A 13,852-nucleotide genomic window follows, 5' to 3' on the forward strand; every position below is an offset into this window, starting at 1 on the left:
CCAAAACCACTTTGGAGTTTCAGCAATTTTCCTTAGTATTGTTTTAACAGTACAGTCAGATGTCAGTTTTAAATTATGCATTTTTTTTAAAACTGCTTTTCCAAACATATTAAGTAAAAAATATATTTAACCATTAAAGCAATGCCTAATTTTCTCGGTATACCGTATCAGCGTTGGCTGTAATCACACTTGACTGCATGCAGCTTCTGCAGGTGTCAGTACGACAGCCGCTGGTGGGAGGGATTCTGACGCCCCCAACTTCTCATTCGATGCCTCTCTCTCCCCCCTCTCTCTCCTCCCTCTCTCATCCCTCCATCCAGTCAGTCCTGCTCCAGCATCACGCTGAGGAGGAGAGCGCAGCATCGGAGGGGAGCTACCATGCACGTTTGCCTGGAGATTTCTTCCACTTGATTACCGGGTTTTTTTTTATTTTTCCTTTGCATTTCCCCCCTTCTATTTCTGTGCGTGTGTGTGTGCGCGTGTTTGGCTCTGTATGTGTGTGTGTGTGCATGTGTATATATATAAATATATATAAATATATATATGTATATATATGTGAGGAGGCAAGGACACACACTGCACAGAGCATCCTCTGTTCTCCTAAGGAAGGACACCAGGACCTCCTCTTCCCCCTTTTCTTCTTCTGTTTTCCATCTTTCCTCGGAGACATGGATCTATGCCTGGAGCCGCCGCGGATTTGCCGGGGCTGGCGGCTTTTCTTGGTCCTCTTGCTTCTCACCCTCCTCTTTCGGGACCACCTGAGCTCCATGCTGGACTGCCCGCCGACGTGCAGCTGCTCGCCCACCGAGATCTATTGCAATAAGTCGGACAGCGGGCGCTTCTTCCCGCTGTTGGCGGTGCAGGATGGAGCCAACGGCAGCGGAGCCGTGGACATAGCTGACTTGTTCAAAAACATCACGTCCATGTGAGTAGAGCTCGCTCTTGTGTGACTTGCACCACCTCACTTTTTTTTTTTTTTTTGTATAAGTATGTGCTTTGTGGCTGGGGAATGCGTGGTGGAGGTGAGGAGGGGGGGGGGTGCGTCCTGAAAGTTGCACCCCCGCAGGCCTCTTCATCAGCATCCTCCTCATCCTCTTTATCACAAGGAGGAGGAGGAGGATGTTGCGTCCGCGTCCAACTGCTCCGACAGATTGCGCCAAATGGAACAGAAATAAATGGCGCAGTGAGGTCAACCAGTTACATATCACTACCCTCCACCACCCTCCTTCGGGAACCCCCCCACCCCCCCGTTCCCCATGTATGAACTTGAGACAGATGCGTCTGCGTTACGAAAATGTAAAAATAACACTTGTGGTGCCGGATGCGGCTTCTTTTTGTTCAACAAGAGCGTTCCTTCTTCAAAAGTCCAGACAATAGCGTTTTGTTTGGCTCAGTACTTGTTACATAGGTGATCAATAAAATATGCGGTGGGGGGGGGGGGGGGGGGGGGCAAAAATGTGCTGGATGCAGATTTGTGTTGGATGTTTAAAGGGTATCTCTCAAGCCTTCAATTTCAGAAAAATATATTTTGTGAGACTTTTGTGTGGTATTGTGCTGGATGCAGATTTTTTTTTTTTTGTAATGGCTACATCAGCCGTATTTAATTTTCTTAGGCCACAAATTTTTTGGTTGCATTCAAGATCGAAGCTTTCAGAGCTTTTTGTTTGAAAAGAAATCTGAAAAACAAAAATTTTGGATCGCTTCAAACTTGTGGTGGTGGTGTGCAGGATGCAACTTTTTTTACAAGCATCCATTTCGAGACTTCAAATATATCTTTCCATTTCGAAAAATTTGACTTTTCCTTCTCGGAAAATTGAGTCAAATGCATTTTGTGTGGCTTAACACTTAATGATTTGGTGCCGGATGCATCTTTTTGTGCTTCAATGAAAGCCACGTACGCAATCCACAGAGGCCCAAATCAAAGCTTTCTTTCTTGAAGAGTCCGTAAGAACCAAGACAGATGTGCCTAGCTTATGTCGCTCCCTGGGGCGCGAATCTCGTATTACAACAACAAAGACGTCGCTTTGATATAACGTAGCTTTGCATCCTTACCTTGCGATTGCAGAATATTTTGATTCAGTTTTTTTTAAGACAACCTGTAGGGGAAAAAAAAGTATTTTTTTTCAAAGATGTGATTATTTTCTGCTACACGAACAACAAATATTACAATGCTAGTGCTAATGCATTTTTATCAATGGAGGACAACGGGCTGCTTTTTGCACATAATAGTAAACTGTCTTTTTTTTTTGGTGTTACTGTGCAAATGTGCTAAAAGTCGTCAGGATTCAAACATTTGGACGGCTCCACACTTATATAGAAATTGCAAAATGATAAATGCAGTTTAATGGATGTGCTGGATGCAGCATTTTTGTGTTTTAGGCCATACTGCAAAACCTTCCATGGCAGTGTAAAAATAATTTTTTACAGCTTTACACAAATCTACAGGATGCGCCATTTTTTGTTTCTTTCCAATCAAATCCAACGCAGAACATAAATATGCATGTGTGGCTCAACACATGTTGCTTCTTTTTCGATGTGAGTCCAGACACATCCTCTAAGCTTGTCACGTTGTCATAAGTGGAAGTTGCGTGCAAATATACCGGATGAAGCTTTTTATCTCGCCGCCATCCCTCACTCGCCTTCAAGTACTTCATCAGAGCAGAAAATGTATTTTGTATGATTCAACCCTCGTTGTGCTTTCTTTGTTGTCTTATTGGAAGGCGGCAAATTCTCCACTGCAGTACTCAAATTCTTCTAAGCCCATCCTTTACTCGCTTTTGTTCTTAAAGTCAATTCAGATCCGTTTTGAGGACTCAAAGCAGCACACAAACGTCCTGGAGGCTGCCTCGTTTGAAATCTCTCCAGAAGGAAATCCAACCATACAAGCGAGCCCCGCCTCTTGTTCTCCTCACATCACTTTTGGGCTCCCGTTTGACCTTTTTTATTCAACAACTCAGTTGCCACGCGCCACTAGAGGGTACCCTGCACCCGCATCGTCTTCCTCCCCCCCCACCCGCCCTCGCCATTTTTCCTAACTGCATTAAAAGGCAAAGAAGAGAATAGCGAGGACATGAAGGCGGCGGCACCCTCAGTGATTACCGTGACCCCCGCGTGGCGCCTCATGATTTATTCATGCCGTAACCTGTTGGCGTCATTTATCTCCCCCTCTTGTCCACCTCGGTTCCGATCGGTCAGGCAGCCGGCTTGATTGTTTTTTTCCTTAAAAACTACAAGAAGTTAAAAGGGAAAAAGTCGTGGTCTCATTAGCATTTCTTTTGCCTTTTTTTTTTGGACTAATCACATTGACCTGCCTTCGGTGGCTCCGCTCCAGCAACCGCCGTCTCGTTTTTTTTCTGCTATCCTGCAGCAAAAGGCTGACAAACAAATGCAGTGGCGTCGTTTAAACATGGCTGATCATTTCTGATGGCTTACTTTAAGCATAAAGTGCTGCCTATGAATGGAAAATGCACATTAAATAGCATTTTGGAGTTGAAGATGGTGTCATTTGATTATTCTAGTCCTCAATCAAGATTGTGTAACCGGCATAGCACGTGATTAATTCAGAATAAACATTTTACCTTGCAATGGTATACCTTGTTATAATTATATTTGCTATAAAAAAATATAAAAAAATATTTCATATATTTAAATTTTTAAAAAAATTACCAGCAATTAATTTTTCATTCCATTAAACATATATTATATTTATATTTGCTGTAAATATAGCTACATATAAGAAAATATTTAATATATTTAAATTTTAGAAAAAATTACCAGCAATTAAATTCTCATTCCTATAAATATTCTATTTATATTTGCTATAAATATAGCTACATATAAGAAAATATTTAATATATTTAAATAAATTTAAAAAAAACAGCAATTATTTTTTCATTCCATTAAACATTTAGGCTACATTAAACATTCTGTTGTTCTCCTCGACTCCATCTCACTAACGTGGGCAAGGGTTAAAGACAGAGGGAGTTGCAAACAAAGACGAAAGATTTAACCTTAGTTTTGAAGTGTAACAGCTTTCATTAGCTGGCAATTGATTCGAGCCTCGTGGGCTGACTAAACGGGCGGCAATTGCAACAGGAAGTAAACGGGCGGTGGGAGTTACATGGACATGATTGAAAAAAAAAAAAATCAGTGTATTTACCCTCAATACAGACCGAGAAACAAATAGAATGAGATTCCCCAGGCAGAAGAAATTAGCATTACTGTCGTGATGTAACCGTGTGAGCAGCTGGTTTGTCTGCTGGACAAGCTGGCTGATGTTGAAAGGCAAATATTTCTGTATGTCAACTTGCCGAGATGTTTTGCTCGAAACCTTGGGCTTTGCTATATTCTATTCAGGATCTGAAATAAGCGTTGGGAAAAAAAAAAAAAACTTAATATGTCCTTTGAGGTGTTTTGCAATTTTCTGAGTCATTTGCCTAATTATTTTAGTCTCACTTGTCCAAATTGTAAGACACCGCTGAAAAATAACCGTCTTTATTAGCATATCTGTCATGTGAAATTCATAATGAATACAAAATATATTCATCCAAGGACAATTTTTTTTACAAGGAGCATCTTTTATTTAAACCCAGCAACCAGCCCAAAAAGCGGTATGGCTGTTATTAGCATGCGCCGGCGGTAAGACTCGTCCTCGGTCCTCTGATGGCGGCGTTGTCGCCAAAAGGCCACCAATGGTGAATCCAGATAATAGTTTGTTCTTTGTTTGGCAGCATGGTGCTTTCTTTCAAGTGGAGGAGGAGATACTTGAAGATAAAGAAAGACAATTTTCAGTCAGAAGTTGAGTGTCAGACAGGTTGTGGTTACGTGTTGTTTCTTTGCACCTTCTAATTAACACCTTCACATCTGATGTTGGCTTATCTGGATTGTTCCATATGTGTTAAGCAATGTGGGTCAAAAATGCTCGCGATGCTAATTCCACTTGCTGACAGGTAATTTAATGCCTATGATTAAAGTCTTACAAAGTATGTCAAAACACAGGACGTTAGCCATTTAGCATTAAAGCAGCCATTTTCAGACGTACTTGTGAACCTATTTTCTTTTATGATATCAATTTGATTGTTTTAAAAAAATATTTTTTAAACTTTTGAGGTTTTGTCCAAGCCTGTAGGTGACTGCATTTCCTTGATAGTTTATTGATTTAAAAAACCCAAATATGAACGGTTGATTAGGTGTTGTGCTAGCTTGGCTAGCCTGTATGATATCTTAGTAAAATTCACTAGCCATCATTCATGATGAATGGAGTCACATAAAAGTGAAGAACGCATGAAATAAAACAGACAGGAAGTCAGCTGTTCAATGTTTTCAAAGAATAGTTGGTCATTTCATTTATTTCCGACTTTTAAGCTAGCAAGACATAGCGGACTACTAGCTACAAACTCTTTCATTCTTTGGAGCAGCCTTCTTTTTTCTTTACCATCACGCGATAGTTTTATGGTTTAATAAGTGATAGTAAAGCATAAAACTAAACCTTGTCCAGTTTCGGAATTTTCCGTCGCAGCATCTCGGTAGCTCAAGTAGCTCAATGTGTGAGTCGCTAACTGTCATCTGCAATTGTGCGTTAATTTGACCTTTGTATATTCATAACACAAAATTTTCAAGCTTTGTTCATCGCTATAATATCTTAAAGTCTTGGTGATCGTGTTTGATGTAGACAAATTTATGATCCATCATCCTCATCATGGCCACCATTTTGTTGTCATGCCGCTTCGCTGATGCACTAAACTTGTTTAAAGAGACCACATCAATTTTCTTTATACCCAGTTGGAAACACAGCCATAAAAGGGAGAGAGCGAGGAAAAAAAGTACAGTAATATCATCCAGCATCCCATAATAACACCGCTGGGATTTATCTGTAGTCACACACATCATTAACATTACATCATCACGTGTGCTACTTGCAAACGAGCGAATCCAAATAGTCCAGCAGAGGTTTGTTTTATATTCTTTTGAAGCTAACAATGGGCTCACAAGCGACTATTTGCAGACGACGACGAGGTTTTAGCGGTGTTTAAAACGCCTCGACCGCGTCAGCGAAGACAAAACTGCACTTTATACGAACGCCGTTTGGTAAATGGTTCATTCCTTTATTCTTGTTTTTCTTCAAGGCAATTAGTCGGTGCACATTGCATGGACACTGATCAATAAAAGATCTCAGAGAGGGAATAATAAGTGTTTCTTTCGAAAGAGAACGGAAAATTATCCAAGGTTGCGCGGCGATCAAGGTCATGTGATTGAAGGTCATGTGACCTTTACGATTATTTGCTTTGATCGCTAAAAGGATGTTCGTCCAGGAAAACTCTCAAAAAATTAAAAAATCTCCAAAAGATGGGAAAGAAAATCTAAATATCTGAAAATAACATCAATAACAATTAATAATGCAACCTGAAAAACAATTCAAAAGTAAAAGAGTAAACCACCTTCTCATTAGTAAATGACAAAAGCAGCATCTGCTTACTTAACTCTAATTATTCCATCTTGGACCGGGACCAGACAATATCCCACACATCTAAATTCAGCGCTCTCGGGCAGCTCTCCAAATATCTTAATCAAGACAAAAGTTTGTGCCAGAATAAGTTTGAAGACTGATAGATTTGTCGAGGATCACAATATACTTAATTAGCTGGACGGAAAGCACGCAGATTTAAGTGCCATTTAATATCGTGATGTATTTAGACGGTCCGAGTCGATTACGGAATCTTTCTCAAGGCTTCCTTTTCTCAGCTCGGCAATGTAACTCCGACGAGATATGATCATTATCGCATTGGCGCGGTATTTCTTGTGTTGAATAATTACTGAAACTAAGACGATCAGTTAAGATTTGGTAGACATTTTTTCCGACGAGATTTTAACTTACGATTCCACCTTGCACGAGATACGATACGAAATCAATAAGATCTACGAGAACGTCATCTACTTTGGGGCCTTCTGAGGTCTTGAGACGCGGTTGTAGTGATTGTGATGAGAAGTAGCAGGACACAAGATGAAACAAAGACTCGAACCTCGCCGTCTGGACGACTAAAATAGCTCGGAAAAATGTGTGCGGGAGTCTTGAATGCGAGATTTTTGATGGCTGCCATCTTGGATTAATATCACATTGGGCTTCATCAAATAATCATGGAGCTGAGATGAAGTCTCTCGCTAATGGAGTCGGCTTCATGTACCCCTGAAAATTAGCTTTTGGGTTCGGAATATTGGGAGTCTGACGGAACTTGAGGAGAACGACAGGAATGAAGAAAGATGTGCAAAATGCCACCATTGAAGTCTGCGAGTTGATGTCGAGAAAGAAGTATTAAAATATCTGCCAGTTTTATTGTGAATAGTTTGGGTAGAAGGACCCTGAAGGAGGTTGTGACCAGAATGTGGAAGGTCCGAGAGAACTTTGCTTGCCCTGGTTTTAGTTTTTGCAGCAAGTCATCATGAGTGGGAGTTGGATTTTTGTGGCAACACCAAACCAGACTGAAAGTCGGTAGACCGGATTAAGTAACGGGTCGGCAGTCATGTGCCGTAATTTGCCCCTCCCCTCGCCCTTTTGCCGTTCTGCCTCCATATTGCCGGGCTCACCTCAGGCGTTGCGAGAACATCATCAAGTTTGCATGAACCTGCCTTGCTGGAAAAGTAGGTCACGGCTAGCCATCTGAGAATTAGGAGGGGCCAGCGTCTTCATTGAGATTCTCGCCGTGCGCCGACCACCGCCAGAATCCCGGCCATCTTCTCCCGCACCCCCAACAAGAGCGCCTCCAACACCGGCGCATCTGCGTGCTGCCCCAACGCCTAAAGGAAGCATACTAATGAAGCAACTTCTCTCCGCCGCCCCGCTCTCACTGTCAAAAGACACCATTGAGAAGACTGAAGGCTGTTGCTGTTTGAGGCGGGATCAGAAAAAGGCCTCGGCGAGGACTTTGAGGAGCTTACTGTTGACGTTTACTTGAGCTTCTGTGTTTGCTGCATCGGCTTACGAGGCATTGTTGCCGCCGCGTGAACTTTGATAGAGGAATGAGTTCTCGGGAGGGGACGGCTGAGGGAGGGAGGGATCACAAGTTCATTTTCAGCTTCTGTCTCTTCCACGACGGCAGAAAAAAAAGCAAGGAAAAAAAAGGGCGTGCTGAGAAGCTGTTGATGCCTTCAGTGTAATTTGTCAGTGCGAAAGAATGGAAAAGCCATTTTGATCAAATAAAAAAAGAATGTGTTTCTGAAATAGGGAGTATTAAATAAAAATATTTTAAAAAATCAGATTTAATAGAAATTTTAATTAATTTTTTTAAGAATGATCTGAGTAAAAACCTGCAAAAAATTAAAATGTTAAATAAAAATTCTCACTCTCACTTCCCTATTGATTATTATTCATGAGGGAGAATTTTTTTTGTGTGTTTAGCAAACATCAATAGCGCGCTGTCAAGTAGCATGAGTCACTCTCCTGCCATCGACGTCAGAGAGCTCCCACTTCTCACAATGGACGCTTTAAAAAAATAAAAGAAAACATCGGGGACCTAATGTTGGCTGGCAAACTGATAGTAGGATAAAATTTTGACATTTTAACCTCCTTTGTAGGGTAGCACACGCTCAGTGCAAACATGAATATTAAAAGTACGTAGCGAGGCCGAGCTGAGATCATAGAAATGATTTGAGGTCACGGTCTTGACATGTCGAGCATTTGAAAAGAATGAAAAGGCGACGTGCCGTAATTAATATTCAGCTTTGTCGGAGGGAGCTGTGTTTCAAAGGTCTCTGTAGGAGAACAAATGACTCAAGTTAACGAGTTGTTGGTGGAGAAGAGAAGTGGACTTGTTACTGCGAGAAAAAAAAAACATACCATTAGAACAATAAGTCAGAAAAATGGATAATGTGCATAGAACATAAAATAAAATTTAAAAAAAATCTGCAAAACTGAAATATTTTGGGCCTAGAAAGGAAAAAAAATCTGAAATATGTTCTTAAAATTGAAAATTAATATCTGGGGACAAAACAACCAAAAAATCTTGAAAAAAAATCACAGAAAATCTATCTTAAAAATGTAGGAAAAATCTGACGAAAATAAGGGAAAAAACTAAACCAAACATTAAATTTATAAATTATTAATTTAAAAAATGAGAAAAGCAGAAAATTAAAGAAAAATATAATAATCATCAAATATTCTTAATGATAAATTAAAAAAAACACTACAATGAAATATAGAAATATCAATACATAGATCCAGATACAGGATTCAAATTCAGCACATTCTTTTCGGTAAAACAAAAAATCATGTCTAATTATTTGTCACGCTTGAGTGCTTTGCTTCGTTAAGCTCATTTACATGTCATGGGGTGGAAAAATGAGTGCATTTACATTCTGAAACTCGGCCAGTTGTTATCTAAGAGGTGGCTTTGCCATGTCATTTATTATTTTTAGTCACTGGGGAGTCGAGTGCATGCGGTGAACACTAAGAAGAACCCCGATGGTGCATCCAAGGTGGCCTTCTTTTCATACCGATGTACTCGTCTACTATCTGAGGCCATTTGCAGCACTTGGCGTGTCACGCTAACGAGACTTATTAGCACAAACGTGATTGGCTGGCGGATGAAAGGAAGACACGACGGGCGGGAGGATAATTGTGGATACCTCTCCCCCCCCCCCCACTCACAGTGTTGACTGTCAAATCTAAACAGTTTTTTTTCCCCAGTCATGAATTGCTCATGAGTTTGTTTGCCAGCCAAACATCAGAGTGTATATTAGCTCAAACGCTTTTGCAGTTGTTTGAACAGATACGCTAACTGCCTGTGCTCTTATCTCGCCATAAAGGAGTCATCATTTGTTTGGGTGACTTATCTACACCAACACGACAGAAATATTTAGCAGTTTGGCTTTGCCAACCTCAATGTTGATCATTTCTTCAACCGGAATTTATGCTAGCATAATATCTGCTTTTAAAAATATAGAATCTCTGCACGGAAAGTGTTCACCACTTCCTGAAAGCCACCTGCAGCTTCCAAATCCAAATTATAACCCCAAAAAAAATAATAATTTCCATTAAAGGGCTTAATAGTTGTCTTCAATGAAGAGGTTGACATTTATTGCTGTGAGTAAAACAAGAAATAGACTGAAAAAAAAAGCGCTGAAAGCTTGTCAATTAAGAAATCCGCGATGGAAATGCCGAAAGGGAAAATCACTTCAGCTCTTTATGCCGTTCATGCTGAGATGAGCGGAATCATATTAATATTCCTGACAACAATGAGAGAGACTGTCAAACTCCAAATGTATTGAATCCAAATTATACCCAAGTCAAAATGGACGTGTCATAAAAGATTAAAAACAAAGCAGGTTTTCTAAAAGTTTTTAATCCACTCATGAAATTTGTCGTACGTCTAACACAACATATACGAAAAAGTCACTAAAATTGAACAGGAAGTCAGCCATTTTGCTTTTAGCAGGTGTGTGTTGTTTATAGCGTTCGTATTAGATCTAATTAGATGGTGTCCCTAATGTCGTGACCGCTGAGTGTAAACACACTGTGTCATTTTGCCGCCTGGCTAAATATTAGCGCGGCTAAACCCGTGCCTCCCTGTGAGCCTCGTTCCCCTGCTGCAGGTGCTAATTCCACCCACCCTCAACACAATAATGCTAATTAGCGCGCAGATGGAGACACGTCACACACACGCACGGCCTGACCTTTTCTATTGTCACCTGGCGCTCATGTAAATCTGATTTGCTTTATTAAATTAACACTATTAAAAGAAAGTGTAAACCTCCTGACTCGAGTGTATCAGGAGCCATCTTGTGGAGGAGATTGCGAGACAATTGATTGACACTTTAGGAGAAGAGAGCAAGAAGTGAATTACGCCGAGGCCCGTCAGGCAATATCTTGAAATAGTTCCGCGCACACACCGAGGATATACTTTTTATTTGAATTCCCCTGCAGCACCAAGGGATAGAGTTTGCATTATTATGATTACACTTAATTACTAGTCCTCCAAAAGTGTCCCCACGTGTATGTCCTCAGCACTACTGTCACATTCCTGGCAGGCGGATGTATGAATTTATTATGCCTCATAAAGTTTGACATTGTTTTGCACTAAAACGCTGCTGGATGTAAAATAATGCAACGTCAGCGCTATACTGTATGTATAGAAAGAGGATATTGGTAGAGGTGCCGTATTTTCCGGACTATAAGGCGCACTGGACTATAAGGCGCACCTTCAGTGAATGGCACATTTTAAAACTTTGTCCTTATATAAGGCGCACCAGACTATAAGGCGCACAAATTACTTTAAAATCACAAAATAATGATCCATACTCTTTTTGATTCATGATTCATAGTCTTCAGCGGGGCCACTTATGATTGATTTCATGACACAATGCTTCGGGCCAGTTTAAATTTAGGAATTTGGTCCATATATAAGGGGCACCGGACTATAAGGCGCACTGTCGGCTTTTGAGAACATTTTAGGTTTTTAAGTGCGCCTTATAGTCTGGAAAATACGGTATTTTTCAATAGTCGGTCATTAAAGAACTAGTCTAAACAAAATCCGCAATTAAAAATGAATCGGAAAAATCCAACCAGTTCGAATGTGATGTTAAATTTCGTAAGCTTCTCTACCATGAGTGAATAAAAAAAGAAATATTCCTAAAAAGAACATGGAGACTTCTATTTCGGTTTTAAGTGGCCAATTTGAAGATGAAATTGATTCAAAACTTGTTACCAAATCTGAACGACAGCCTGCACAGATACTAAAATGTGAGCTGACTCACAGTTTCATTCAATACTGTTGGTAATTTGATTTTGAATGAAATTCCATTTAAAGCCCGAAATGACGTCAAAGCCATGACTGATGAAAATCAGACAAGTTCAACGCGGGTGTAACGTTTTTATTTTTCAATCACGCCACTCGTTGCTTCTTTGTGGTCCGCTCGTTTATCCGCATGACGCATCTTAATGGTGCAATTACGCTCTTGCGTATATTTGCCGTCTCCTCGACACAACTCGAACACATCGGAACCTCACAGAGAACTTTAATATAACGACGGCGCTACCATGTAAAGGTTCAGAGGTGATCTTGTTAAATTCCATCATACACCATTAATCGGAATTCGACATCAGATTATATGGAATGCTTTGTTCCTCGCAAAGCGGCGACATCATGCCTTTTGAAGCCCACCGCTTTAAAAAAAAAAAAGGTGGTGAACTCTTGAGCTCGCAAGTCAAATCAATCTGGTTGCGGAGGGCTTCATTACCGAGGCCAGCCAGGAGCTCAGCCATCAGCCGTCTAATATCGCCGTGATCCTCTCCTCTCTTTTCTTACCTAATTGAATTCCAGCGCAGACGTGCCCCTCAGCCGCAGATTTATCGTATCCTGGAATTGGACGAGAGCCTCTCTCTGGCAAAGGACGTGTGCAGAACGTTTAATCCTCATCCTAGTGATCTGTGCCCGGACCGGGGTGGCCTTTCAAAGTCACAATGATTGGGAGTCGCTCCAGTAGTCATCGCTATCCTTTTTTTTTTCCCAACAGGCGTCATAAAAAAATAATCTGATTTTTTTTTTTTTTTTTTCCCACCACCTTTGCAGAGTGTGGTCCACCTGAAGTTATGGAAGGTTTACTGTCAAGGAAGACTTAAATGGGAAAATTGGAGTTCAATTGGATTTTAGTAATCTATTCTGGGATTTGTCCATATTTTGGACAAAGAAATAATTCCATATTACCCAAATGAGTCCAAAATGACTTCTTCATCTCTGAAGTTTTTGGAGCCATCATGGTCTTTTAAAATTGCACAAGATCAAGAGTCGAGGGTTTGGACTTTGACATTCATTCATTCGGACCAACGACATTCTTGAAACATTCATGAACCCTTAAAGTTGCCCAAAAAACAAAATGGCGCCTTGTAATACCTGAACGGAGCCACCTTTGATGTTTTATGGAACATCAACTGGAGGATTTACAGCGAATACATACCAAGACTTCAAACCTGAACGAAAGTCCATCCGTCGCATTTGCATGCGCTACGACTTATCTGGCCAACATCCAACAGATCTTGCCGATCACTAATTTGATTAAACACGATCGTACTCAGCAGGGAGTCGACTTACAAGAAGTGCTGATGGCAAAGGGGGTAAAAAAAAAGGCCTCATGAATCTTGCAGTACGCGGTCAGAAGGGCGTGGTACTTCGAAAACCCATAAAGTAAATATATTTTTTGTATTTTTTTTTTGCACCTTGTTCTTTTATTGATTGTTTGGGGAGTTCAGAAGGAGAAAAGAAGCCACGGGTTTGTTTTCATCATTGATTCCACTTGATCACATCTGCGGTGTTGTTTTTCACTTGAAGAAACACCATTTTGCTTTGATCTGATGATTGACAGGGCGGCAATTTAACTAACTATTAATGACAACGGTTACGAGGTGGAAGCTTTTGTTGGGTGTTTTGTTCCGGCTCAGCGGTTCAAATGAATATTTGAGCTGACAAAAGACTTGAGTGGCACGATTAGGATACATGCTATGCTAACATCGGATATCAATGCTCGCTTGTGATGGTAATCAAATGTATGCACGGAGAAGAAAAACGTGTTCCACGTGAGATTTGGTTTTTTGTGGGAATTTTTTTTAATGTGATTCGACTGTATTTTATCCTCCAGTTCTGTGATTCTCAAAAGATTTCACATCTGAGGTGGTTTTGATGTCGAGCTGGCGGCCACAGCAGAACATTTAACAGCTAACGTGACGGATCCTCCTCTTTGGAGTCGGTCAGACCCAACTAAGCGAATAATATTTGACTTGACTGCCCAAAAACATATGCTAAAATGGAAATGGAATTACGTCACAAAAAAATAAGGCCCTCCCTGCATTCTTAAATGTGACTCCTTG

General features: G+C 40.6%; 1 protein-coding gene across 2 annotated transcripts in view; it reads left to right on the forward strand.

Annotated features, from left to right (window-relative positions):
* Positions 1-325: 325 nt before the first annotated feature.
* The window catches only part of ntrk3b (neurotrophic tyrosine kinase, receptor, type 3b), a 100,933-nt gene continuing 87,406 nt past the window's right edge, over positions 326-13,852 (forward strand). For both annotated transcript variants that reach the window (XM_049717054.2, XM_049717055.2), the window contains exon 1: positions 326-925. In XM_049717054.2, coding sequence (XP_049573011.2) covers positions 510-925 — 416 coding nt within the window. In that variant the 5' untranslated portion in view covers positions 326-509. The remainder of the gene's footprint in view (positions 926-13,852) is intronic.

This window comes from Syngnathus scovelli, chromosome 4 (assembly GCF_024217435.2).
Source record: "Syngnathus scovelli strain Florida chromosome 4, RoL_Ssco_1.2, whole genome shotgun sequence".
Classification (NCBI taxonomy): domain Eukaryota; kingdom Metazoa; phylum Chordata; class Actinopteri; order Syngnathiformes; family Syngnathidae; genus Syngnathus; species Syngnathus scovelli.